The sequence below is a fragment of the Leuciscus leuciscus genome (genome assembly GCF_965113295.1).
Source record: "Leuciscus leuciscus genome assembly, chromosome: 3".
NCBI classification, from domain to species: Eukaryota; Metazoa; Chordata; class Actinopteri; order Cypriniformes; family Leuciscidae; genus Leuciscus; species Leuciscus leuciscus.
The window spans coordinates 49,218,981-49,244,391 of NC_138727.1; the positions used below are offsets into that span (position 1 = coordinate 49,218,981).

General features: G+C 38.7%; 3 protein-coding genes and 1 long non-coding RNA gene across 4 annotated transcripts in view; all 4 read left to right on the top strand.

Annotated features, from left to right (window-relative positions):
* Positions 1-25,411, top strand: part of LOC309494999 (NACHT, LRR and PYD domains-containing protein 12-like) — a 180,760-nt gene that overhangs the window by 72,190 nt on the left and 83,159 nt on the right. The window lies entirely within an intron of this gene.
* Positions 810-5,501, top strand: LOC309495014 (uncharacterized protein). The gene is made up of 6 exons (XM_082164551.1): positions 810-968; positions 1,401-1,631; positions 2,046-2,116; positions 3,362-3,549; positions 3,637-5,309; positions 5,422-5,501. Exons 2-5 carry the CDS (start codon positions 1,402-1,404, stop codon positions 3,694-3,696), a joined length of 549 nt encoding a protein of 182 aa, XP_082020677.1. The 5' UTR covers positions 810-968; position 1,401; the 3' UTR covers positions 3,697-5,309; positions 5,422-5,501.
* The window catches only part of LOC309494997 (uncharacterized protein), a 730,899-nt gene continuing 718,018 nt past the window's right edge, over positions 12,531-25,411 (top strand). Inside the window, exons 1-4 of the mRNA XM_082164514.1 lie at positions 12,531-12,663; positions 23,195-23,308; positions 23,597-23,692; positions 23,964-24,059. Coding sequence (XP_082020640.1) covers positions 12,635-12,663; positions 23,195-23,308; positions 23,597-23,692; positions 23,964-24,059 — 335 coding nt within the window. The 5' untranslated portion in view covers positions 12,531-12,634. The remainder of the gene's footprint in view (positions 12,664-23,194; positions 23,309-23,596; positions 23,693-23,963; positions 24,060-25,411) is intronic.
* On the top strand, positions 21,119-22,432 carry LOC309495033. Its single transcript, XR_014204521.1, has 2 exons — positions 21,119-21,158; positions 21,195-22,432. It is a non-coding gene; the product is annotated as an uncharacterized lncRNA (long non-coding RNA).

Consider the following 25,411-nt stretch of genomic DNA (forward strand, 5'->3'; position numbering starts at 1 on the left):
GTAACAATGGGATATGGAAAGGTCGATGGTTTTACAGAATTCAAAGGAAAGTGGGATAAATGAGAAGTGCAGGAAAAAACATGAGAGATGAGATGATAATATCAAGGATGAGATTTGGACTTACAAGACTAAACGGTACACTTTATAAAATGGGTAAACATGATACGGGAAGCCGGTGTGAATTTTGTGGGCAAGAAGAAACTGGAACATGTTATGCTATACTGTCAGAGATACGAGCCTGAACGAAGGATTCTAATGCAAAAATGTAAAAATTCAGTTTATACTAGGAGATATTTTACAAAATGACTCTGGAAATGAATGTTATAGATTTATTTTTTAATAACTAATTTGTGGGAGAGGATATAAAAATGTCATTTTGATCCACACTCCATACCACGCCAATAAAAATCTCAAAGAAGAAGAAGAAGATCCGATCGGTCATAGGTATAAGGAGGAAAGGATTAGGCTGAAAGAATGGTTTTGAAAAGAAAAAATTTGATTTGAAATGAAGGAAATATTACAAATGAATTCAGGGCATGTAGGGTATAGAGCGATATTTGTGTTTTTAAATAAAACAGGGATTAGTATGAGTTTAGTTGTCTTAGAAAGTTGTATTTAATTATAATAATAATGTATGAATATTAATAATGTTATTAGATATTTATGAAGTTATTTATTGGTTTTAATTATGTGTATGTATTTATTTATTTATATAAAGGGTAGTGAGAAAAGGTTATTGTGATCCACACTCCATATCAGAAGGTGGCGGTAATGCACACTTAAAAGTTGTTTGCCAACCGCCATTAAAAGAAAGAAGAAGAAGAAGAAGAAGAAGAAGATCCGATCGATGTGATCGGTGATCTTGCGTTTTTGATCTAATATTTATCCATCTTTTTTTTTTAAATATATATTAAAGACTGTTTAATGACTCTGTTGCGGGCAGAAGACACTGTTTGAAGGATTTAAAGGTATGTCATTGTCTGTTTTCTTCTGGTTGATGTTTATATGACGTCTTTATTAATAATCCCCTTTATTACTCATACCGAAGAAGTTAATGTGTTATTGTTTTAAGCATGGTCGTCAGGTGTGTTAAAATCAGTTTAACATCAGTTATAATGACTCTTCTGTTCATGTGTTTTAAAGCATCATTTTTTTTTTTTGGTTATGATACAGTCAAATCTGCTCACCTTTATTTATTTAACTCTTTATATAATACAAAGTTTCAAAGCAGCTTCACAGTAATATATAAGTCTACTGGATTTGACATTGCTGATCTGATTAAGCTTTTAATTAGGCTTTCTTGGCAGGCATCAGTTTTAATTTCATCCACAGATGTGAGTCTCTTGACTGTCACGTGTGTGCAGAGATAAACACAGTGTTGATGTTCTCTGATTTCCCAGCATGCAGTGCACAGCCTCCTCTCCTCATGAGCTCCCGCAGACGGGCAGCGATCGGGCCAAACTCACCCAGTGTCCCGCCAAGGACTCGTCCTCCATAGACAGCGCCTCTGAGCTGGGCGGCCCCAGAGCGCTGACCTTTGACCTGCTGAACATGGTGATCTGCTTCAAGCGGATGGCCATCTTCCTGGAGCCCGTCACAGACACGCTGGAGGTGCTGCGGTTCCTGCTCGGGTGAGACACGGCCCTTACAAATCACACTGACAACTGCACATCTCACACTGCTTCTGTACTTCAGGAGACTGTATCATGTGACTCTCATCAGAAGGCTTTTGTGTTTGTTCCAGCCAGTTGTGAAACGCATCTCTGAGTTGTTTTTGCTGCTGTGTGTCCCAGTGTTCAGCTCTGATGCTGTGTGTCCCAGTGTTCAGCTCTGATGCTGTGTGTCCCAGTGTTCAGCTCTGATGCTGTGTGTCCCAGTGTTCAGCTCTGATGCTGTGTGTCCCAGTGTTCAGCTCTGATGCTGTGTGTCCCAGTGTTCAGCTCTGATGCTGTGTGTCCCAGTGTTCAGCTCTGATGCTGTGTGTCCCAGTGTTCAGCTCTGATGCTGTGTGTCCCAGTGTTCAGCTCTGATGCTGTGTGTTTTAGGTGGAGGATGCCGCTGTGCTCCCTGTCGATCTGCGTTCTGCTCAACATCCTCTTCCTCACGCTGAGTGAAGGTGAGACACCAGTAGACGGCCGTAAATGTGCACAAATATTCTCACACAGGAACAGTTATGGCATAATAAATGTGGTTAACCCTATAAAGCCGACTGTATTATACTTGATACACACATTTCTAAGGGCTTTAATTGATCAACATGATGACACGATGTTGCACTCGAACTACTACATGCCTTCTGTCGTCTGATGGATACTTTATATTCTTTTAGCAAGTAAAATATATAATTGTATAAAATATATAAAAATTTATATAATTGTTCTATGTAATTCAAGCCTTCAAGTTGTGGTTCTTGAGTCTTTTTGCTGTAAAATATAAAATTTGTTTCATAAAGTAAATGTGAGAATAGCTTTTAGTTTGTTAGTAATATTTCAAGATTATCATTTTCTGGACTGAAGTGACTCAGATTTACTAGATTATCCATAAATATTTTTTTTTTACAAAAGTCATGTTCAAATGTATCAAATATGATCATCAGGGTTTTGAGGAAGCTTTATTTGTTCATCTCTCAAATATCATTGAATTGCATTACATTATATGTTTTAAAACTATAGAGCTTTGATCATAAAACTATCATTTGATATCATCAGATATAGAGTGACGACTGATATTAATATGCATTTTATGTAAGTTGTCTGTTATACTGTTATAAAGATTGATTTACATTACAAGCAATCAGAAATTCTTCTTACTTTTTGGCAATATAAATATCAGCAACTGCCCCAAATGTCATATTTTTATCACAAATGTCATAATGCCATTGTCATATCATATACTCAACGAAAAACAAACTTTTTATATTCTGTCTAATTCTGAAATATTTAATGTCAGGCATTCCAGGGTAAAGATGATCTTTAGTTGCTAAACTTCTCCTGCATGTACAGTAGATTGATTACATAACATTTCAGTGCATTAATATAAACATAAAAAACTAAATATATGACAGAGTGATCAGGACTCAAAGCTGAAAATGTTTTTTGTGATAATATCCATATGACTGCATGTCATCAAGCTTATTACACGTCTGCTTTCCAAAACTATAAACAAATGTACATTAAATATTACTTTAAATGATTGTATTAGGTGAGAAGAAAAAGCGTAGAGTGAGAAGTGTAACATGAAAGTAGAAGAGCTTTAACAGTCAATTATACAGATTAGCGCTTGTTATATAAACTCAGACTGGAGTCCTCATGAGAGATGCAGAATAAAGAGAAGATGAAGGTGATGTTCCCTCTGTCTGCAGGCGCGTGGGTCTCTCTGCTGCTGCTGGCGGCCTCTGCTCCGGCTCTGCATGGGATACCTTGGCAACCGTTGCCAGGGCGCGACCAGCGAGATGGCGGTTCAGAAGAAGAAACACCATGCGGTCCAGCGGCGAGACCTGCAGACGGTCCACATGAGCAAACAGGAGGCCATGCTGGAGGTCAAGGGCATGTGAGTGAGCAGGACTGTGGCGTTTGAGTCATGACATCATCAGCACTGAGACTGAGGGGTGTGTGTGTGTGTGTGTGTGTGTTACAGGCTGAAAGGGATAGACGACGTTTTGACCCAGGCGTGTGTGTGTGCAGAGTCTGTGTATAAAGTGTTTCACTGGGAGAGCCACACGTGTCCTCTATGTGAGTATCGCAGAGATGCTCCAGAATCACAAGTTCTGATCTTCCTCTGTGAAAATGTACCATGGTAATAATTTTTTTTGTTCTTTATTGTTACTTTGTTACTTCAGTGAAACTGTGACAGTGTGTATTAACGTCCACTGTCCGTAAAAACATAAAATAAATAATAATAATATGATGATAATAATATGATATATTCTAAAAGTTCTATTTGAGTGTTTTTAATGAGTAAAGTTTGATGACAAATCCAGGTCTGAAATTTTAAAATAACTTTGAAAAGCTTGAAGTTTTTACTCAGAAAAAGTAAAACAATCGTACTAGAATGTTTTAGCCTGTTGCTAACAAGATTAACACATTGCTAGCATGATTAGCATCTAGCATTAATTAGCACTGGGGCTGTGGAACGATTAATCGCAATTAATCCCATCCAAAATAAATGTTTGTGTTTATATAATATATGTGTGTGTACTTTTGTATAATTATTTTTGTATATATAAATACACACACATGCATGTATACATTTAAGATTTTTTTTTATTTTGTTATAAATATTATATTGAAAATATTATATTTATAATATTAAATAAATATGTATATTTATAATATTGAATTTAGAAAACTGGGTCCAACTTTATTCTCCATTATGATTAATGATATTTATTTCAATCTTCCAGGGGATATAGGGAGGTCTTTATTCACAGATGATGCTTTATGGAAGAAAGGTAGAAATGTTGAGTATATTTTAAAGAAGATGCAGGAAGGAATTGATCAAGTTGAAAATTGGGGAATAAAATGGGGATTTAAGTTCTTAGTGGAAAAATCAAAAGTATCAAAAAAAGAAAAAATTGGTCAAATACTAGGCTTAGGTGTAATTTGTCTATTTATCTTTATGAAACGTATATTAACATATGTAATATGTATAATAAGCATGAAAAGTAGCCTTGATGGTATGATTAATTCATTTTGAGCAATGAATCCAAAAAACTGCATTTATGTTTTGTTTGTTTTTTGTTAACTAGATTCTTTATTCAGATTTAATCTACACTGATGATCATCATAATAATTTTAAAAGAAACTGCATTTATGTTTTGTTAACCAGATTCTTTATTCAGGTTTTGAGTTCTCATAATTTACACGGATGATCATAATAATAATACTACAGTTTATTAAATTTATATTTTAGGGTATACGATTCACAGATGTGGATTAGATTGCAGAGCAAGGCAGTGTTTCCACTGTAACTCAATGCTGTTATGTAAACCTTCATGAAGCATCTGTCTATTTGCAAGGGTAAGCACTCAGTTGTTCCTTCACTGACACCAACCACACAATACACTTACACATCTTATTACCACAAAATAATTGTAATAATTGTGGCAAAATAATTTGCCTGTAGGGCGTACTCAACGGGAAGGCTTCAGAGTTGTTTCCTCAGAGGTCCTCTTGCCTGGTGCCCGTCTACCTTGACCGTGAAGAACAACAGGACACCCTTTATGCTCTTCTGAAGTCAGCACTGCAAACACCAACACAACTGAGCTTCACGGATGAAGTGCAGTTCATCTTTAGTGTTCATGTCCAGAGGTATGCATAACAATATAATGTATGTGTGCATGTTTCTGCACTTTCAAACCCTAATGTTTGCTGCTTATGGACAGACCTGAGTATATTTGAATTAACCATTTTCTTCTGATAGCGCATCATGGCCTGGTGGACTGCAGGATTTGTCTCTGCATGATCCTTCTTCTCTGGTCCAGATTTTCATCACAGGTAAGAGTAGAAAATGTATTTGTCCAATGTATCCTTTTTTAACCGTTAACATCATTATGTGATTATGTTCTCCATTTACTATTTCAGTGGAAGAATTGAATAGAGGGATAGAGAAACAATTGAGAAAAGAGGAGAGAACATCCAATTGGTAGGAAGTGCTGCTGCATTCTTCACAATCTGGGCTTTAAATATTTAAAGGTCAGGAAAGTCATGTCAATAACATGGTATTTCTATTCATATTTCTTGCATCTCTCTATTAGTCTTTTCTCTCAGTTCAGAGGGGCTTTATTGACATGAAAGTTTTAAGAACCTTTTGTTCCCATCAAAATATTGTATATCTTTTATCTTTATATCTGCACTTTTCAGATCATCCTCATTACTTTCAATCTACAACTCACTACCTGTGCTTTCAGACGAAACCTGCGCTCACTTTCTCCCTCCCATCTTTCCTCTGCTGTGTCATCTTCTCTTCCCTCACCCTCATAATTCTCATCTCTGGATGTGAATACCACAACGGATACTTTATGCTCCACTTTAACTTCTTCTCCAGAAAATATCTGCCCTCTCTCCTCCAGGCCAGCACATGCTACTCCCTCTAACCCCTGGTTATCTGATGTTCTTCGTGAACACCGGACCAAACTCAGGGCAGCGGAGAGAAATGGCGCAAATCAAAAGACACATCTGACCTGAGTATGTATCAATCTCTGCTCTCTTCCTTTTCTGTTGATGTTCATGCTGTAAAATCTTCATACTTCCACAACAAGATCAACAGCTCTTCAACAAACAAACACTTTTCAAGACATTGTCCACCTCCTCTTAAACTGCTGATGATTTTGCTACTTTCTTCACCAACAAAACAACAACTATCAGCAGTCAGTTCTCAGCTCCACACACACAGGAACCCAGACCAACCTCTCCCACAGCCAATAACCTTCTCTCCTCCTCCTCTCCACTAACCGAGGCAGAAGTATCTAAACTTCTCTCCACTCATCCTACCACCTGTCCTCTAGACCCCATCCCCTCAACACCTCCTACAAACCACTCTCACACACTTCTACCAGCACTCACACACATCATCAACTCATCCCTCCATACTGGCGTTTTCCCTACAGCATTCAGGCAGGCTCGGGTAACTCCACTGCTTAAAAAAACACACTAAACACATGTAGAGAATTACAAACCTGGTGGCAAAACCGGCAATGCAGATTTGAGAGGTGGCGCCCCGCCCGAATCACGACTTGCTGTACAGCACGACGTCACATACATCAACAACATATGAAGCAGCCTCTATGGAAGACACTAGAACACACTTCAGACATGAATCATGGCAGAGTGGATGAAGAAAACGAAGAAAGCGCGGTCGGAAGAGTCAAGGAAAAGAAAACGAGAAACATATTTACGACAGTAACGTTAAATACAAGTACTCCACAGCGTCTCTAGGGGTCGCTGTTTGACAAAAACGGAAACTGCATGGTATGCTTTTAAAGCATAAACATTCACAAACCACTGTTAATTTAACATAAAGCAAGCATAGGCTACTACGTGCATGGTTTGGCATGACAGGAATAGCGCAAAGTGTGCTCCCTTAATAATTCCTAAAAAGCTGACATCTCAGGTCATCGCGATCTCACGAAGCTCCGTTATTATTATCAATGAAGCTGACTGCACAATAAATCTTTCATAATGTCAACACTTCGTTTGTTATAATCAGAGGATTTGCCAGAATGCAGAATTCAGCATTGGACAAAAACTCAGTTTTGAGCAGTGAGTGGATCAGATCTTAAATGCATCTCATTGGCCATTGTGTTCAAGAAATCAACACATATGTCTGTGATTGGCTACATTGCTCAACGCTGCAGACATGATATAAATAGAAACTCGTTCTGGCCTGTAAACCGTTTTTATTTAGTTTTAGTTATTCTTGTTGCTTTTGTGCACCATATGAATAACAATTTATTTGTTTTTAGATGTTTTATTTATATATTATATTATTTGCGTCTGTAGATTTCAATTGCAATGTATATTTTTCAAGGTAATTTTCCAATTCAGCAGCACTTACATACCAAACCTTACATATTCCTATCTATATTAGAAGGTTTTTACAGAGGGGTTTCTTCATATAACATTTTATTTCTAAAAACATGGTGAGAATGTATTTTTCTGGCTGTTGATGTGGTGAAGAGAAATCCAAAATCCCATCTGGAAAAACAGTTACAGTAACAATTTTGAACATTTCTGTTCTGGAAATGCGCATATTTTATTAGACCATCTCATTTGCATATTTTTTTTACATTACGTTTTAAAAATACTGTTAAATTGTCTTAATGTTCAGTGATTGTTTAACTTGGAAAGTATGGTGAAATTTTGTTTTGTTTTTTCTCCTATTTATTTGTGGTGTCTTGACTTAAGTTGGTACGTCACTGGAAAAAGAGTATTTAAACCGCACCGCAGGTTCAGACATTAGCCTACTGACCTCCAGTGACAAAGGCTATTAGCTGCCATTCAGTCGCCAGGGCCCATTATTACAGCAGTCTAAGCTGGGGAAACAAGTCTATGTCACTTGTAAGGACCCTAAAAAACCCTGTTCATTGTAAAACATCAAGTCAGAAGTCAAGTCAAGTAACCTTTATTTTATGTAGCGCTTTATACAATACAGATTGTTCCAAAGCAGCTTTACAGTGATAACAGGAGAATGATTCAATGATGCAAACAGTTCATTTCAGCTGTACAGCAGCTCTATAAGACAACAGTGGCAGAATGGAGAAAAACACCTTGGGAGAAACCAGGCTCATTCTCTGGCCAACGAACGAACACAGAATACAAGGATCGCTTCAGTGGTCTTCAATGTAGAAAGAGGTTTTGGTCACATGATGAGTTGCTACATTTACTAGCAGCGGGTAACTTGCAAAGCTAACCAGCCAAACCTATGCTCCTCTGGTCTGAACAATAGCATACAGTGTTTATGGTCAGAACAGAATACTTGTGTATTGTAACTGCAAAGTGTTACAAATTATTGTGAAACAGTTTGCATAATGCAGTGCTAAATTGGCAGTCCCATCAAATTGAGAAAGAAATGTTACATGTCATGGCCCACATTACATTGAGCGCACTGCATTATGGGAAGCATCTGCACTGGTATGTTGTTGTCATCTGGATAGCATGTACTTATAGAAAATTGTAAAAGTGTTAATACCGGTATGCTATTTAAATAAACCGTTGTTGCTCAAAGTTAAACAGGAATGTCTGGTTAGCTTGTAATCATTTGGTCTTGGCAGAAAAGGACTCGTTCGCGTTTTGTTGACGCGTAACAAACAATGATGTATAATTTTATAGGTAAATGTTGTTTTGAATGTACCCTCTGGATTCGTTTCTCAAATGTCTCGGGAAAATGATGATTAAAGGCATGATTAGATAACTGGTTTGGTTGATTTGCTTCGGTGACTGGAATTTGCCACAGTCACAAAGCGCGTTGAAGTTTGCAGTGCGATGAGTCACGTGACGACATTACAGTGACGCACGAGCGCACGAACATCCGCAGTGACAGCTGCGCGAGGACAGACAACAGAAGCGCTAATGAAAACACATCCACTGACATTATAGCAAATAACAAAGCATATGTTCAAGATTAAACGCTCGGTTATGAGTGACGACATGAAGGATCACAAAGCGCACAATCGCGTTAATCGTATTTCTAGGTGGGAATTGGGTTCTGCTTTGCTGCTCTCTAGGAAAAACAAATGAAATAAATATTAACGACACAATTATGCAGAAATCTACTCACCTTTTCTCTCTGAACTAGTGTCTTTGTGTCATTTGCATGTTGGATCTTTGGAATTGCTCTGTGTAAAGCAGCAGAATGCTGTAGTAAACAGCCTGACTGTGTGTCTCTGTCTGAGTCAAGCGAGCGGAACGGACAGAAAAGTTTAACGCTTTGACTCGTCACATACTGTACCGCTCTGACCAATGAGAAGACTGGAATAGAAGCTTGATCCCGCCTCCAAGTCTCCTCCAGCCAATCACAACACTTCTCTCTCTCTCTCTCTCTCTCTCTCTCTCTCTCTCTCTCTCTCTCTCTCTCTCTCTCTCTCTCTCTCTCTCTCTCTCTCTCTCTCTCTCTCTCTCTCTCTCTCTCTCTCTCTCTCTCTCTCTGTGTGTGTGTGTGTGTGTGTCAATGGCGCCACCAGGGGGTGGCCAGGGGTGGCCGTGGCCACCCCTGACCGACTCCTGGCCACCCCGCTGGCCAGTATAATTTTTAGTAGCATCAGTTATGCATTTCATCCCTAAAGCACAGCCAGGCAGGCAAGCCGCTCTAGACCTTCGATCGCACACAGTAGCCAGTACTCCCCCGCCCCTCCGTCCATGCCACTGTTGCGCGCTCAGACAGCAACAGCTCAGCGCGTGCCCGTCGGTCAACAATTTCAAAAGAAGTTAAGAAAGAAGACTACCGCGTCAGTTTGGGTGACAAAGTCATCTGAAGTTATTCCATAGCTTAATATGACGGACAGAAGTCTATTTACATCATTAAAGTTTACGGAAACTCGTTTTCCCTCCTCTGTGGCTGTCAATCATTCTCCATTCAGTATTCAAACAGCGCGCGCGCCTCTTCCGGTTGGATGCACGGTAAAACTCTCTCCAATATGATATATTCACCTTTTTAATGCATTATCTGTAGATAAAATGCTGTGGCTTTGCATAAAATGACTTTATTTTGTTGGAGTTTGTTGCTGTTTTTAAACGACTCACTACCGTGTGCTTGTTAGATCACACACACATCACAAGGACTATGAATCGGAATCAAACGCACAATAACTGGAATTTAAAACTGTGAAACAAATGATCAATAAACTGTTGGACAGATATACACTAGGATTTGTGCGCTCGACATTTCTTCGCCTTGTGCCGTGAACTTTTAAATGCTGCACCCGCGATGCGCATACGCTCTTTGTGCGCTCTGTTTTGAAGCGTTTCATATTATCATGGTTTTGCGCACTGAAAGATTATTAAAAGCCTATATTTTTTATACCTAGCCTGCTCAATAGATTTAAAATAAGCATAATTTAATTGTATATTATTTCTTTGTAGTGTAGGCTATATAAATATATACACTTCTGAATTCTTGACATTAATAAATATAATATATTTGTATCTGCCAGTATCTGCTTTTCCCCAGTAACTGTTTTGTTTGCAATAAATGTACACCTTTGTTGTTGTGCAACTCAAAATGTACACTGTACTGTTATTATGCACATTATATCATTAGTAACATTAAATATAACACAATAAACCATCATATAGTATATAGGAGTTTCCTTAAGTCTTTCTAAAAGTTTACTACAGGCCGGTTTACTACAACAGTAGAAAAAAATTCTGAAATTATGGTTTATAGTTTTGGTGTGCCACCCCAAGATTTTAAGTGGCCCCATCTGGCCACCCCAATGAAAAATTTCTGGAGGCGCCACTGGTGTGTGTGTGTGTGTGTGTGTGTGTGTGTGTGTGTGTGTGTGTGTGTGTGTGTGTGTGTGTGTGTGTCACTGAGAAAGGTGTCCTTCATTGACTTAAGTGCTGCCACAAACGTGCCAACATGCGAAACTGTCTCGAGAAAGAGAGAGAGAGAGAACTCGGTTACTTCATTCTAGTGTCCATAAATATATAGGCTATATAAATCTTTAAAAGGCATCAGCTTTAAGAATTTGGTGATTGTTAAAAATTATAAAAATCTTCAAGCATGATTTTTCTTAGAGTCTGTCACTATTCCATATTGTTTTAATAATTTCCCAACAGAAGACCCTGTATTTAACTCTGCATCAGTAAGTTGTACTTTTCCATTACGTAACATCAGCTTCCTGAAGCAAAATATTAAAGATGAACATAAATTGCTATAAGCATAAATAAATTGCTATGAACATAAATTGCTATAAATGTCTTTAGCATTTCCGTCAACAGAGGGAGACACAGGCCAGTGTTGCTTTCGTCAGAGAAGTCATATAGCAGAAATAGTTGGAATAGTAGATCAAACTCCTCACTCCTCATAGTAGATCAAACACGTGAGAAAACTGGATCTCACTGGAATAATATAGCCTAGAACATGCGAGTGTGAAGAGTCTCTCTGATTTAAAAGATAATTATAAACTCAAGACACTGCAGTAAGTATTGATTCATATCATATAATAATGTCAATTGAACTAGATGTGTCTGCGGTAATGTCCCATAATGCACATTTGTGTTTTATTTTACTGGGATATTAAATGATGGTGAATATGGGACCACTGCAGACTGCCCTGGTAAACTCTACATTATGGGGATAAAATGTCTCCATAAAGATGTCAATATCCGAAATCCTGGTCCGTGTGGGGACATTTTTGGGTTATTATTCTATCAATTTTATACTAAGTGAGGTTTTTTTTTTTATTGTAAAAAATTCAGAAAGTTGTGTGTGATGGGTAGGTTTAGGGGTAGTGTTAGTGTAAGGGGAGATAATATACAGTATGTACAGTATAAAAATCATTGTCTCTATAGAAAGTTCCCATAAAACATAATAACACAACGTGTGTGTATGTGAATTTACATTTTTTTGTGTGTAAAATTCAGTTATTCAAATATTCTTCCCTTTCATGTACTGGTGATGAGGTTAAAACTCTTATTTGTTGATTGGGATATTTATCAAATTAGTGGATGTTCTTAAATATTGTATTTGTATGAATTATTTGCACGGTGTCCAAACGCATGTTCACTACTCCTGCTTGTGATTCTTGATCTGGCCTGCAGAGGACAGCACGAAGTTGAGGCATCTTTAACTCTTTCAAACTCCAGCAGTACAAACGCAGGTTTGTTGTTTCCATATTCGTCGTCTTTTGTTATTAATGAGGGGAATCTCCCTTCATCAGCTCTATTTGATGTAGCCTAGATGCAAAGATGCATGCTGTTTAAACTGCTCCTCATAAGAAACCAGAAAATGCTCTTCCCCATCCCACCAGGCTCCACCTCTTTTCCTGTCCGTATTGTTCGTCAAAGTGAAAGTGAAATCCATCGGCCTGCGCTGCTGCCATTTTGAAGACGGAAGCATCTCATTCTTGACACTAATGTCAAAGTGTTGAGTTTCCTCATTTCGATTTTCTTGATAGAACATCAAGATAATCAGCATGACCTGTCCACAGACATTTCCACACTGGTGAGTGTTATGCAACGGTAATCGCTTATTTTCTATGTGGCGCAGTGTCCCACTTCAGGGCCATTTTGTTTTGCTAATCAGGCAAACATTATTTTACATACATCTTAATATAATGCTAAATACATGTACAGCTCCTGGTATTACGTCACGGATCTCATAATCTCAAAATTATAATAATTTTGAGAGACCCTTGACGTAATACCCGGAGCTGTTCATGTCCTCCCTGCTGAAAAATCCAGCTTAAACCAGCCTAAGATGGTCAGGCTGGTTTTGGCTGGTCTCCCAGCCTGGTCATAGCTGGTTTATCAGGCTGGTTTTAGAGGGGTTTTGAACACTTTTTTAGCTGGTCAGGCTGGTCTTAGCTGGTCAGCCTAGCTGGTCTTAGCTGGTCAGGCTGGTCATTGTTGGGTTTAGCTGGTCAGGCTGGTCTTAGCTGGTCATTGTTGGGCTTAGCTGGTTTTAGCTGGTCAGGCTGGTCTTAGCTGGTCATTGTTGGGCTTAGCTGGTTTTAGCTGGTCTTAGCTGGTCATTGTTGGTCTTAGCTGGTCAGGCTGGTCTTAGCTGGTCAGGCTGGTCTTAGCTGGTCATTGTTGGGCTTAGCTGGTTTTAGCTGGTCTTAGCTGGTCATTGTTGGGCTTAGCTGGTCTTAGCTGGTCATTGTTGGTCTTAGCTGGTCAGGCTGGTCTTAGCTGGTTTTAGCTGGTCAGGCTGGCTGACTCTATGTCTTCTCTATTTTTCCTGCCACTGGGTGTTGTGACAAATAATGTAAACAATTCCAAGTATACTTAAAATAATCTTCTGGAGCACAGGAAACCATTCAAACAAATTCCTTTTATTTGATATTGCAGCCCCTTAAAACAACCCATTGATATGCTAACAGAAATTTACAAAATTATTAATTGAAATGACTAAAATGCTAAAAACTATAATAGTAACTAAAGGAGAACAATAACAGAATTATAGAGATACATTTTACATTACATTTTTCTTTAATTTTTTTATGACATCTTGTATTTTTTGGGATATGTAATACCCCACTTGCTTCTCCCGCTTCTCTCTCTCCTTTTTCGGGTTCTTTTTGTTTGAGCCAGTCACTGAAGCAGACTTGAAAGATAAATAATTTAGATTATTAATTTGTCACTTTTCAACTAGTAAAACTTAGAAAGGTAATCAACTAATGTAAAACCCTTTTACTAAATTGGCTACGGCTACATAAAGTATATGGATGAATGAATGAATGAATGAATGAATGAATGAAATAACAGATTACCTCTCAAAACTTGCAGCTTGGAGGGTGTTAGGGGAGGCTTTGCAGAGTGTTTATTCGTGGGACACTCCTTTCCTGACACACTTCTGCTCTTTAAAGTGTTTGTCCCCCACAGTGCCACAGCCATCTCTTTAAAATAGAGAGAATCTTTTGTAGATAAATTAATCTTCTTCCATGCCTCTTCTCTGATCCAAACTTTGTTTCCTATGTGGATCTTCAAGACAAAACATAAATGAGCTTCAATTGTATATATATAAAAAAAACCACTCTTCAAAATATCTTCTTTTATGTTCTACAGAAAAAAGAAACTTATACAGAATATATTCCAGTTGGTAGATATAAATGTTGTGGCGTTAATCCTACTTTGGCTACCACATTAGAGCTGCATTAAAAAAAAAAAATCTCAATATTACAAATAAGAAGCTGTATTTTTTTCCTACAAAGATATCTAGTCATTTCAGTGAGATCTTAACAATTTGTGTGGAACCTTTCAGCATGTGTCAAGCAACTTTAGTCTGGGTAGATGCCATATTTAATTCCAAGTGAATCAAAAATGAGGCTGTGTGGGATATGCATACAGTCAGTTCAAAAGGTTGTACCATCTAAATGTGCTGGATCTTTTTACTTCATCACCACCCATGTTTTCTAAAGTTGATTTTTTTCAATATTTCATCAACATTTTACCGATTGTAAGTCTGTCTTTTACAGACAGTGTTAGCTGTAGCTTTGATTTCGAATTAAAAGTCACAATATGTGATGATCATTAGCTTCAATGCAGAACATTAATAACTATGATTGGGACTGCCATATATAGCCTACATACATTATAATGAGCAAAATATTGCATTAAAAACGTTGTGTATTCTTTGGGTTTAGTTGCTGTGTTTCAGCGTGTTGTCCTGGGAGGAGCGCATCCACAACAGGAGTTTCACTATGTAATAGTTGATTACTTTTAATAATAGCTCAAGTTAATCTGTGGATGATTTTGTACAAGTATAAATTGTAATATTGTGTTTATTTTGTATAAATATCTAATTTATCATATATAGGTTTAGGGGTGTTCCTTCAGCTCTTTAGCTTTAGCGCACGCAGCTCAAACAACGTTATTTGAAACAGAAATACTAAAGATGTTTAATATTACTGTAGTATTAAAATGTTTAATATTACTGCAATATTAAAGAGTTCAATATGTTTTCAAAAACACTGATGTGTTATTATTCATAACTAGTACTTTTATTGTTCTTGTATCATTTTCATCAACAATATGGTTTGAGTAAAATCATTCCCTTATTGTCCATGCGGAGGCTATTCATTTTATTTATCCACGACATATGCATTTTGATTCTTTATATGTAGCCTAAGTAATGTAGTAAAGTAATAATGTCAAATAACTTGTTTGCATTTTAATTTCATTTTATTTCTTATAATTATTTGTAAGGCAATGGATGTTTTGGAAAAAACTTCACAATACATATTTATTGCATTAACTAACATGAACTAACAGAGAGAAAAACTTATGTTAAAGGTGATCTAAGTAACTTTTTTACCTTAACTGAACAGCTTCGGAGTCATTGGAATGGTTATATTACTTATTTCGGGTTGAATGGTGGTCGTTTCGCACCCCCCTGGTGCCCGTGAGCGGAAAATACGCACTTGGGGTTAAATGAAAACATGTAATGCTTTGAAAGCACTGTTTTTTATGTAAAACATTTTATTTTTTTATTTTTTTCTGGTAGCTAATGTTAATATGATATTGTGAATATGTAATACCTCTTGTTCTTGTGGCATTGAAAAAAAACAAAAAACACTCTGATTTATGCGTTTAAACATAAAACCAAAACAAGCTTAAGTATGGCAGGCGATCGGGATCAAAAGTCTTTAAACGAAACGTGATTTTTGACCGCGTCAGCACGCACCGTTTGTCCGTGTTAACGCGACAGCACGCACAATGAAATTGTTGTATTTGAGACTACATTTGCATATGTGATGTGATGGTACGCTGATATGTATACAAACTTCAGATGTCATGTTTATTCATGAAGGATGTCGTAATGGTATACTGGTATGCACGCATGCAAACATCAGATGTTATATTTGTTCGTGAGGGATAATGCATTGGTACGTTGTGACTCGTGAGTGATGTCAGTCTTATGTCATGATTTGTCATGCCGTTGTTCAAGTTGTTCGTTAACGTTCTTTCTCAAGGAAGAAAAGTCAACAGCTGTGTACAGCTGAACCAAGAAAAGCTTAAGATTGCATGGAGCTGATAAGCATGAATGGCAGAAGAAAAAGACTGCAATTAAAAAACAAAACAAGAGAAAATTATTTTAATGCAAGCAAAAAAAAAAAAAAAAAAAAAAACTGCACACATCAGCTGTGGAATAAAAGAAAAGAAATGCACGATTAACTAGATTAAGGCATACTCCTGTCTTAATTTAAACCCTGTCCACTACCCCCAAAGGTTTCATTCATCATTAATTTCATATTCTTGCCACTGTCAATTATGGCTTCCTGAAGACAGGTTTATGGGTAAATAAATGAATAATAATAATTATAAAAATATACCAGGGCTCAACATTAAGCCTTTTCATTTGATTTTCCTTCGGTCGGTCATTAACTTGTCCGAGTAAAAACATTTGTTTGTCCAGGAAAAAAAATTGTTTTGTTTTTAAGTGTGTGTTGTAAATATAATTTACTCTGAATCAGTATTCTCATCACTGTTCGGTCAGCTTTAACATATATAAATCGGCATATTTATGATATTTTAACCTTTATAAAGAGCATTTTTCCCTAACCGTTTTAAATATAATTATGCTTCATCTTTCATTTACAATTCTTAAATTTGATCAATAAATTAAAATAGAATAATAAGATGCTAAAGGTCTGTTACCAATCAAATTAAACTGCATTAAATAATGTAATGAGATTATTTTAAATATTTTTTGAATATACAAATAAGAAATATTTTTTTTATATAGAAATAATATTTATAAACCACCAGTAGGAGGCGGCAGGCAACCGTCTTAATGAGTGAGTCATTGAGTCATTGAGTCATTTATTCAAACGATTCATTCAAAACGGCTGATTCATTCAGAGATGAAACAGTTGTAAATGAATAGGAATTCATTGAATCTTTGGCTCAACTGATTCGTTCAAAACACTGAATCATTCGGTAATGAAACAAGGTTGAGTTTTCCTTTGAGATGCGCTGTGGAACTATTTTCGCTGCTGAAATAGAACAAAAAAATGCCAATATTGTGTCTAAAATTCAACTGACTTAATATGAATTACTTGTTTATGGAACTGTAATATGAAATCAGTGTCACATTTTCAATCGTGATGGTATTCAGCGCTCTTGGTCGTGTGATGTTGCTCTTAATATAAAACTAATTTGTTTCCAAATTAGGCGTGCACAACTTTGTTATCGTCAGTAGCCTACATTATATATTATATTAGGCTATTATATTCACTATCAGTCGCCACTTACACTAAATTAATGCAGAATAGTAATTTTTTGTTATTGACGTTTTAATCAGGCTATTTGTCCGGTCGGGCAATTCAAATTGTCTTTCACTTGCCCCTTCAAAAAATCCACTTGTCCCGGACAAGCGTAAATGTCGAGCCTGTAATACATTTCAAAACATTTTAAATATGATGTACTTATTTCATTATAGCACTCATCAGCCTGCAGCATCCAAGACGATGTTTACTGTAAACACAGAGACAGAACAGCACAAACAAACATCTCTGGTTACTCATGTAACCATAGTTCCCTGAGAGGAGGGAACAAGACATTATGTATGGGGGAAATCCATTTTCCTCGAAATGCTGAAGCCTGATTTGAATAACTCTTTTGCTTGCAAATAGCCAATGGCGCCCGTGCCCTCACCTGATTGGCTGAAAGCCTCCAATATAGGTGACATCGGGCGCCAAAAACCTCAGAATCTTTCGACTGAACGAGAGCTATTGAGGCTGAAGGCTTTTCACACGGCAGTCTACGTAATGTCTCGTTCCCTCCTCTCAGGGAACTACGGTTACGTGAGTAACCAGAGACGTTCCCTTATCGAGTCGGTCCCTCGACATTACGTATGGGGAACATATAAATCCTTGCCGTGTGGAAGTTGGCCCAGCTCGATTGAGCCCCTGTAGAGCACAAGCACTAAGCACTCAGACTGATGGAGCGCTATCTCTAGGCAGGGTAGCGGACCTGGTTGAAACACCCAATGTATTCTGGCACAGAGCCAACTCGGCGTCAACGTCATCAGTATCTCACGAACCTAGTTAAGCAACACTGAACTGGTGTGATATGGGGGAAAAATGCAGCAAACATGTTGGTGCTTTGAGAACATTGCCGGCTTATGAACGCGGGCATAATAAAAGGGGCCACATAACAGTTAATGTGAATATTATCAACCGCAGCTATTACTGCAGTAACTTGTCGCTGTCTATACGACCTGGTTGAAACCATGGTAGTGTTGGAAACTTTTATTCCTTCATCGAAGCAAAAACCAGGAGACTTGAGATGGATTTTATAAGCAGAAGAGATTTATTCTTCCATGTCTGTAGTTCATCAGTCTGTAGTTCATCATCATCAAGTCTGACTCAAGACAGTTGCCTTGCACTTTTATACACATTTAGGGGGAGGGATTTACACTGAGGTAGAACAAAGCATGCAAATTAAATATACAGGTTAAGGAACCCGCCCGACTCCAGTTTGTTACCAGTCTCAATCCAATCAGCATAACCATTCAAACGCATATGTGCTAATCCAATCAGCCCAAAGATTTATCGTCTAGGGCTGGGGCTCGAGCCATTAAAGACAAAAGGTGACTTACAATAGAGAAAAACAGGACTGGCAGAAACTGTTGTTACTATTATCCTAACCTAACCTTAAAATGCTAACTTCAATGTACTCAACTTTTACTGTTGCAACCTAAATTAAACATTTCATAAATTTGTAATACAACAGTAGAAACATGCGCCAATCGGGGCGTGTCCTCAGGCGACTTAGTCACCCAATGGCTGCTCAGCTCTCTCCTCCTGCACTGACAGAATATGTGGTGCAAACGAGGGGAATGTCCAGGTTATAAAATCTCGCAAACGTGTTGTGAGATGACCAGCCCGCTGCGAGACAAATGTCCTGAATAGACATGCCTTTTGCCCAAGCCCATGATGACGCCAAACTCCTATCGGACAATCTGTTCCTCGGGAAGCATAAGCTAGTTGCACAGCTTCCACAATCCAGTGTGATAGCCTCTGCTTCGGCAGCGCGCTGTCTTTCTTGGCGCCCGCATAGCAGACGAAAAGCTGCTCTGGAGCTCGAAACTGGCTAGTCCTGTTCATAAGCACATAGCGCGCGCACAGGGCACAAAGTGCGCTTCTGTGACACTAAATTGGTGTCTAGTTCTGTGGGACAAAACGCTTGAATTGTTATCACCTGAGCTCTGATCGGTGTTGAGAGCACCTTCGGTGTGTAGCCGCATCTGGGTATGAGTCTGATCATGCAATCATCCGGTCCGAACTGCATACATTCACTGTTCACTGACAGGGCATGCAAGTCTCCCACTCGTTTCCCGCAGGCTAGTGCTAGCAGTAGTGCCGTCTTAACCGAGAGTACTAAAAGGTTGCTAGATTCGGCTGGCTAGCAAGCAAGCGCAACCCGACCTGGCGATTGATGTACACCACCACCGCCCCGTTCTGATGAGAACATGATGGTCCTTCACGAATGGGAGGAAGCTCTGCAGAGCTAAACGAACCGCTTCCATCTCCAAGCATTTTATATGCCAGCGCTTCTGGTCCCCCGCACACGTACCGAACGCTGGTCTTCCATCGCAGAGGGCTCCGCGTTATGATAAGGCATTCTGTCCCCGCTCTCCACGCCTGCGGTTGCACTCGGCTTTGCAACCAGTGCTGCAGCGGTCTCATGTGTAGCAAGCCCAGTCTGCAGATGGAGGCTGCGGCTGCCATCAGACCCAGTAGCCTCTGAAATGTTTTTAAGGGGACAGCTCTGCCTTGAACGAAGAGGGCTAGAGTATTGTGAATGGACTGGATCCTCGGCTCTGATAAGCACGCGATCATCGTGCGCGAGTCCAGAACCATACCCAGGAATGTGATTGACTGGCTCGGCTGAAGCATGCTCTTCTGTATGTTCACCTGTATGGGGGGCCAGAGCCAGCCCGAACGGCAACACTTTGAATTGGTATGCGACACCTTCGAATGCAAAACGCAGAAAGCACCTGTGATGCGGGGCTATCTGAATGTGAAAGTATGCATCCTTCAGATCTACTGCGATGAAGTAATCCTTGGGCTGAATATGCGCGAGGATTTGCTTCACCGTAAGATGAAGGTCTCAGGTCTAAGATGGGGCGCATACCTCCATCCTTTTTCGGGACTAGAAAATAGCGGCTGTAAAACCCGCGATTTCACTGTTCCCCGGGCACTATCTCTGCTGCTTGTTTGGCCAGGAGAGAGGAGATTTCTGCCCGTAGCAGCGGGGCGCTCTGTTCTGATACTTCTGACTCCAGCCGGACGCTGAGCCAAGGACGATCTAGACCTCGCTCTAGGGGGGGCTTGAAACCGTTTAGGTAGGAGATGCGGCATCATCTTTGACTGTTTCAAAGTCTCAGCATACTTCTCAGAAAAAGCCTCGACTGCAATGCCGAAAAGACCCAATGGGCTTACCGGTGCGTCCAGGAGCTGTTTCTTCTCAGCATCGCGCATCTCCGTCAACGTCAGCCACAGGTGACGGTGCAAAACCACGAGGCTGCCCATATTACGGCCGATACCCGGCGCAACCTTTTTAGAGGCGGCCAGAGCCAGATCCGCGCCGTGCACAGCTTCCTGAGAGACTCGGGGTCCGGGCCTTCCTCGTCCAGGGACCCCAAGAGTCGAGTTTGGAAGACCTGCAGGATTGCCATCGTGTGGAGGGCAGATGCTGCATGTCCAGCTGAGATATATGCCTTCTCGGTGATGTGGGCAGTGGCTCTACATGGCCTGGAAGGCAATGAGGCGGTTTTCATCCGGGAGAAGGACACAGGTGGGCCGCGACAGCTTCCTTGACGCGAGACGGTCGCGTGTAACCCAATTTCTCCGCCCCTTCCACTGTTGTCAGCAGCTGGGTACCCTGTGCATGGGCTCGGGCTGAGTGAGGGGAGCGCCATGACTGGGTGAGGATTTATGGGTGAGGATTCATAACCTTATGACGTGAACGCAGCATAAGCTTGTTTTGGTTTTAGGAGGAACCGTAAAAAGTGGCTGTATGGAGGTTATAATATGACAAAACTATTTCAATTGTGTAAATTAATTAAATTGAAGTGTTATGTAACACAATTGAATATTATGTGGCATTTTACATAGTTCTGAATTAGACTTTTTAATACTTGAATACAGGGATGGAAATTAGCACCCGCCACCAGCCAAATGCGGGTGATTTTGTGTTGTGGCGGGTAAATTCGCTTCACCTACCGGCCACCGTGGCGGGTAAATAAAAATATACTGTTTCACACAGACGGCGGACACTTTTAGAGGACATAAGTGTACGCTGAAATAAAGTCTTTCACCTCAGAAAAACGGACTTTCTTGTCCTGTCACGTCAGCCGTTATCCTGTTCTCATAGCGAACACTCTTCAAATGCACGCGCAAATGCGGCGGCGCGCGCTGTGTATCGCCTCACTGTATATAAAGTGCAAAATAAACTACGAGCATGCAACGCCGTTACGTTGTAAATTACACAAAATAAAAGTAATGCAGGGATGATTTTCATACTATTCATCAGGAGCAGTTTCCATGGTTCATTAACAGTTATTGTTAATATTGTGTATTCACCATGGTAACTGTCGTTTCCATATTAACCCCAAAATGCCACTTTATTTTTCTTTGTGTTATTTTTTATATTTTTAAATGACTCTAGTGGCTCATACCAACATTGTATTAACAAAAACTAGTTTGGAACTGCTATTTAATAGCTTTAGCGTAGGCCTAATGTTTATTTATTAGTACTAGTCTTTACTATTAGTCATATTCTTACAATTTATGTTAAGTAAAGGGGGACAGTACTTGTGTGTGTGGAAATAGCCGGTTTCAATAAAACTACTTGTGACATGTCATATTTGGCTTTGACTTTGACTGAACATTTGCTCTCACTTTGCAGAAAAAATATCGGGATATATATCGTATATCGATATTCAGCCTAAATAATCGGGATATGACTTTTGGTCCATATCGCCCAGCCCTAGTTTCATTGTTGGGACTAAAAACCTAAAACTGGAAGCCATAAAAGACCACGAATCATTCAAATGCCACATCCAGGTAAAAAAGAGAAATATATATATAAGAGAGAAAGAGAAAATGTCAGTATTTCATTGAGACTTGAGATTAAATAAACTGCTTAAGTATTGTAGATCTTGTAGTATTAATTTTCACATGCAGTTACACATTGTCGGTTAAAAACAAGAAAGTGGCTGGTAAAAACATTGAGTGGCTGGTAGATTTTGAAATCCACCAGCCACAGTGGCCGGTGGACAAAAAAGTTAATTTCCATCCCTGCTTGAATATTGAACATTTAAAATTTAACAATTGAAATCAATTGAATTGATTTTATAGACATGCATTTTCAATCAGTGGATTTTTTTGTTCTGAATTCTTAGACTGCAAATATCCAGTTTTTAAAAATACAGCATCAAGTTTTCAAGATGAAGAAGAAATTCGTAACATCAAATTCAATATTCTAAAATTCAAAACGCAGAAATTCAGATACAGAAAGTAGGTCAGAGGTCATCCACAGGGAAGAGTAGAGGGTCCCAGAAAAGTCGAACAGAGCATTTTAGCCAATCACAGCTACTGTTTGTTTGTGGTGCTCGTGACTGTCTGTCCACAAGTCTGCATAGCCTGAAGTTTGGTTTATCCTCGCCGATTCCGCACGAATGCGATGGTGCGCTGCAAAAATGACGTCATTACGGTGTATGCGGGCGTGCGCGTTGAGTGGGCGAGACCCCATTTCGAGTGGTGGTGTGCACAGCATTTTTTTTTATTGATTCCTGATGGTTTAGAGGACAATTGCTCTGAGTCGCCCTGGTCCTGAGACTTCCAAAGACGATATGTGTACATTTTTTATATTTAGACCACTATTATTGGTTATAGTTTTAACCATAATAACAAAAAGTGTTTATGAAATAAATTGCCTACCCTACCTTAAAGAATTAAAATTTTCATGATAAATGGCTCCATTTTGTGATTTCCATGAATTCCCTTCATGTTCTGTTTCAGTTCAGTCCAGATGCAAAGATCAAAGTCATCAGACCCCAGCTGTGTGTCCATGAAGAGTGACTGGTCAATGGATCCTCCACGTAACTTTAGTGGACACACTGATCCTGGGTTTAGGTAAGTGCTTTACTAAACCATTTATCTTTTTACATCTGTGTTGAAACTAAGAAAAGTGTTCATTATTAATGCTGTAAAGGGACTTGAGTGTCTGTATGTAATGCATTTCAGAAGTTATTTAAAAGATCTTAATGAACAGCTCACATATATGGATGTGCATTTGCTGTAAAGTCTCCAACAGCATAATAAATATAAATGGAATAATTTAGTCGCCCGAATCAGTTTATTACTAAAGTCATGAATTTAAGAGTGTGATTTATATTCACTTGTGTTCATCTCAATGCACAGACCAGATCCTCCAGACCCCAGCTGTGTGTCCATGAAGAGTGACTGGTCAATGGATCCTCCACGTAACTTTAGTGGACACACTGATCCTGGGTTTAGGTGAGTGCTTTACTAAACACTTATCTTACTAAGAAAATTGTTCATTATTAATGCTGTAAAGGGACTAAAGTGCCTGTATGTAATGCGTTTCAGATGTTATTAATTAAAAGATCTTAACAGCTCACATGTTGATGTGCACCTGCTGTAAATCTGCAACAGCATAATAAATATTAATGGAATAATTCAGTCACCTGAATCAGTTTATCACAAAAGTCATGAATTTAAGAGTGTGATTTAGCCTATATTCACTTGTGTTCATCTCAATGCACAGACCAGATCCTCCAGATCCCAGCTGTGTGTCCATGAAGAGTGACTGGTCAATGGATCCTCCACGTAACTTTAGTGGACACACTGATCCTGGGTTTAGGTGAGTGCTTTACTAAACATTTATCTTACTAAGAAAATTGTTCATTATTATATCTGTAAAGGGACTTGAGTGCCTGTATGTAATGCATTTCAGAAGTTATTTAAAGAGTCATGAAACCCTAAACCAAATTTTCTGAGTTTTTAACAGAGGTATGTGTGTTGAACACCATTGAGGACAATGTTAGCATCTGTTAGATTTAATAGTAGGGGGAAAATATAGCAGAACACTATAGTACTTTGATGACTCATCGGTGTCTCATAACTATTCATGAGACTGAGTTTTCTTATCCAATGAGAAGACACTTGCTCTTAATTATTCATGACACCACGTGGAACTTTCCAATGATAGACATGTCAAACTGTGATATCGTGTAGTAGATGAGAGATGATGGGATGCGCGTTTGTTTTCGTGGTGCAAAGGTTCCAGTGCATCTTTCCCCGCGATGCTGCCAGGGCTAGACTCTGACTGCGGGCGGTTGGTTGGCCATCAACCATGGACACATTTAAACTATGTGTGTGTAGCAACCATTCAACGGGGGAATGGTGGACTTCGGTCTTGTACAGCAATGCAGGTTGCGTCTTGCGAGTGACTTTTCTATCGCTTCAGAGGTGTGTGTGTGTGTGTGTGTGTGTGTGTGTGTGTGTGTGTGTGTGTGTGTGTCTAAAATGTAACCCTGACCGTTTTACTTTCCTTTTGTTAAATAATCACTCGTTATTAAAATTTAGATATTTCAATAATACCTCAATTGTATGGAACGTATGCTTAATTTGTGCAAATTTCTATGTCACTGTCCATCTTTATTATGTGGGTTTAGGGGGCACGTATATCCAGGCTGTGTACGGAATTTATTTTTATTTTTTTACCGGAAAATTTATTATTTTCAAATATATGCATTACGTGTATATAAACAAATATATATTTTATAATGACATAATTATACATATACATTTATATGTTTTAAATACAATTATGATTACTGTAAGATAATATATGTAGCAGGGCATTCAGTTACTTTTGAAAGGACAAAAATAAGGTGTCAGTGTATTTCATTAGACTTTAAGGCACTACAGGTGAATAGGGTAAAATTTTAAAATAATAGATATCACCATGAAACTTCCTCAGTTCATTACTTACACAAGTTCATAAAAAAATGTTTTACAAGTTTTAGAAATTTTTATGTTTAATTATGCAAATTAGGTATTATCTCATTAAATATGTGCAATTTTGAATATTTTTTCAGTAGATATATCTGAAAATATGATAAAGCCAGACGCAAAATTATTTTTTCATTTTGATTACACACAAGATGAAAAAAGATGTTCAGAGGGATTTCAGGATATATGCTTTCATTA

What these genes read in the sequence shown, in the direction of transcription:
- LOC309495014 (XM_082164551.1), top strand. Translation starts at nt 1,402, where the DNA reads ATGCAGTGCACAGCCTCCTCTCCTCATGAGCTCCCGCAGACGGGCAGC. An exon ending in GTGCTGCGGTTCCTGCTCGG is followed by an intron (nt 1,632 to 2,045) that starts GTGAGACACGGC and finishes TGTGTGTTTTAG; the next exon opens with GTGGAGGATGCCGCTGTGCT. An exon ending in ATGCTGGAGGTCAAGGGCAT is followed by an intron (nt 3,550 to 3,636) that starts GTGAGTGAGCAG and finishes TGTGTGTTACAG; the next exon opens with GCTGAAAGGGATAGACGACG.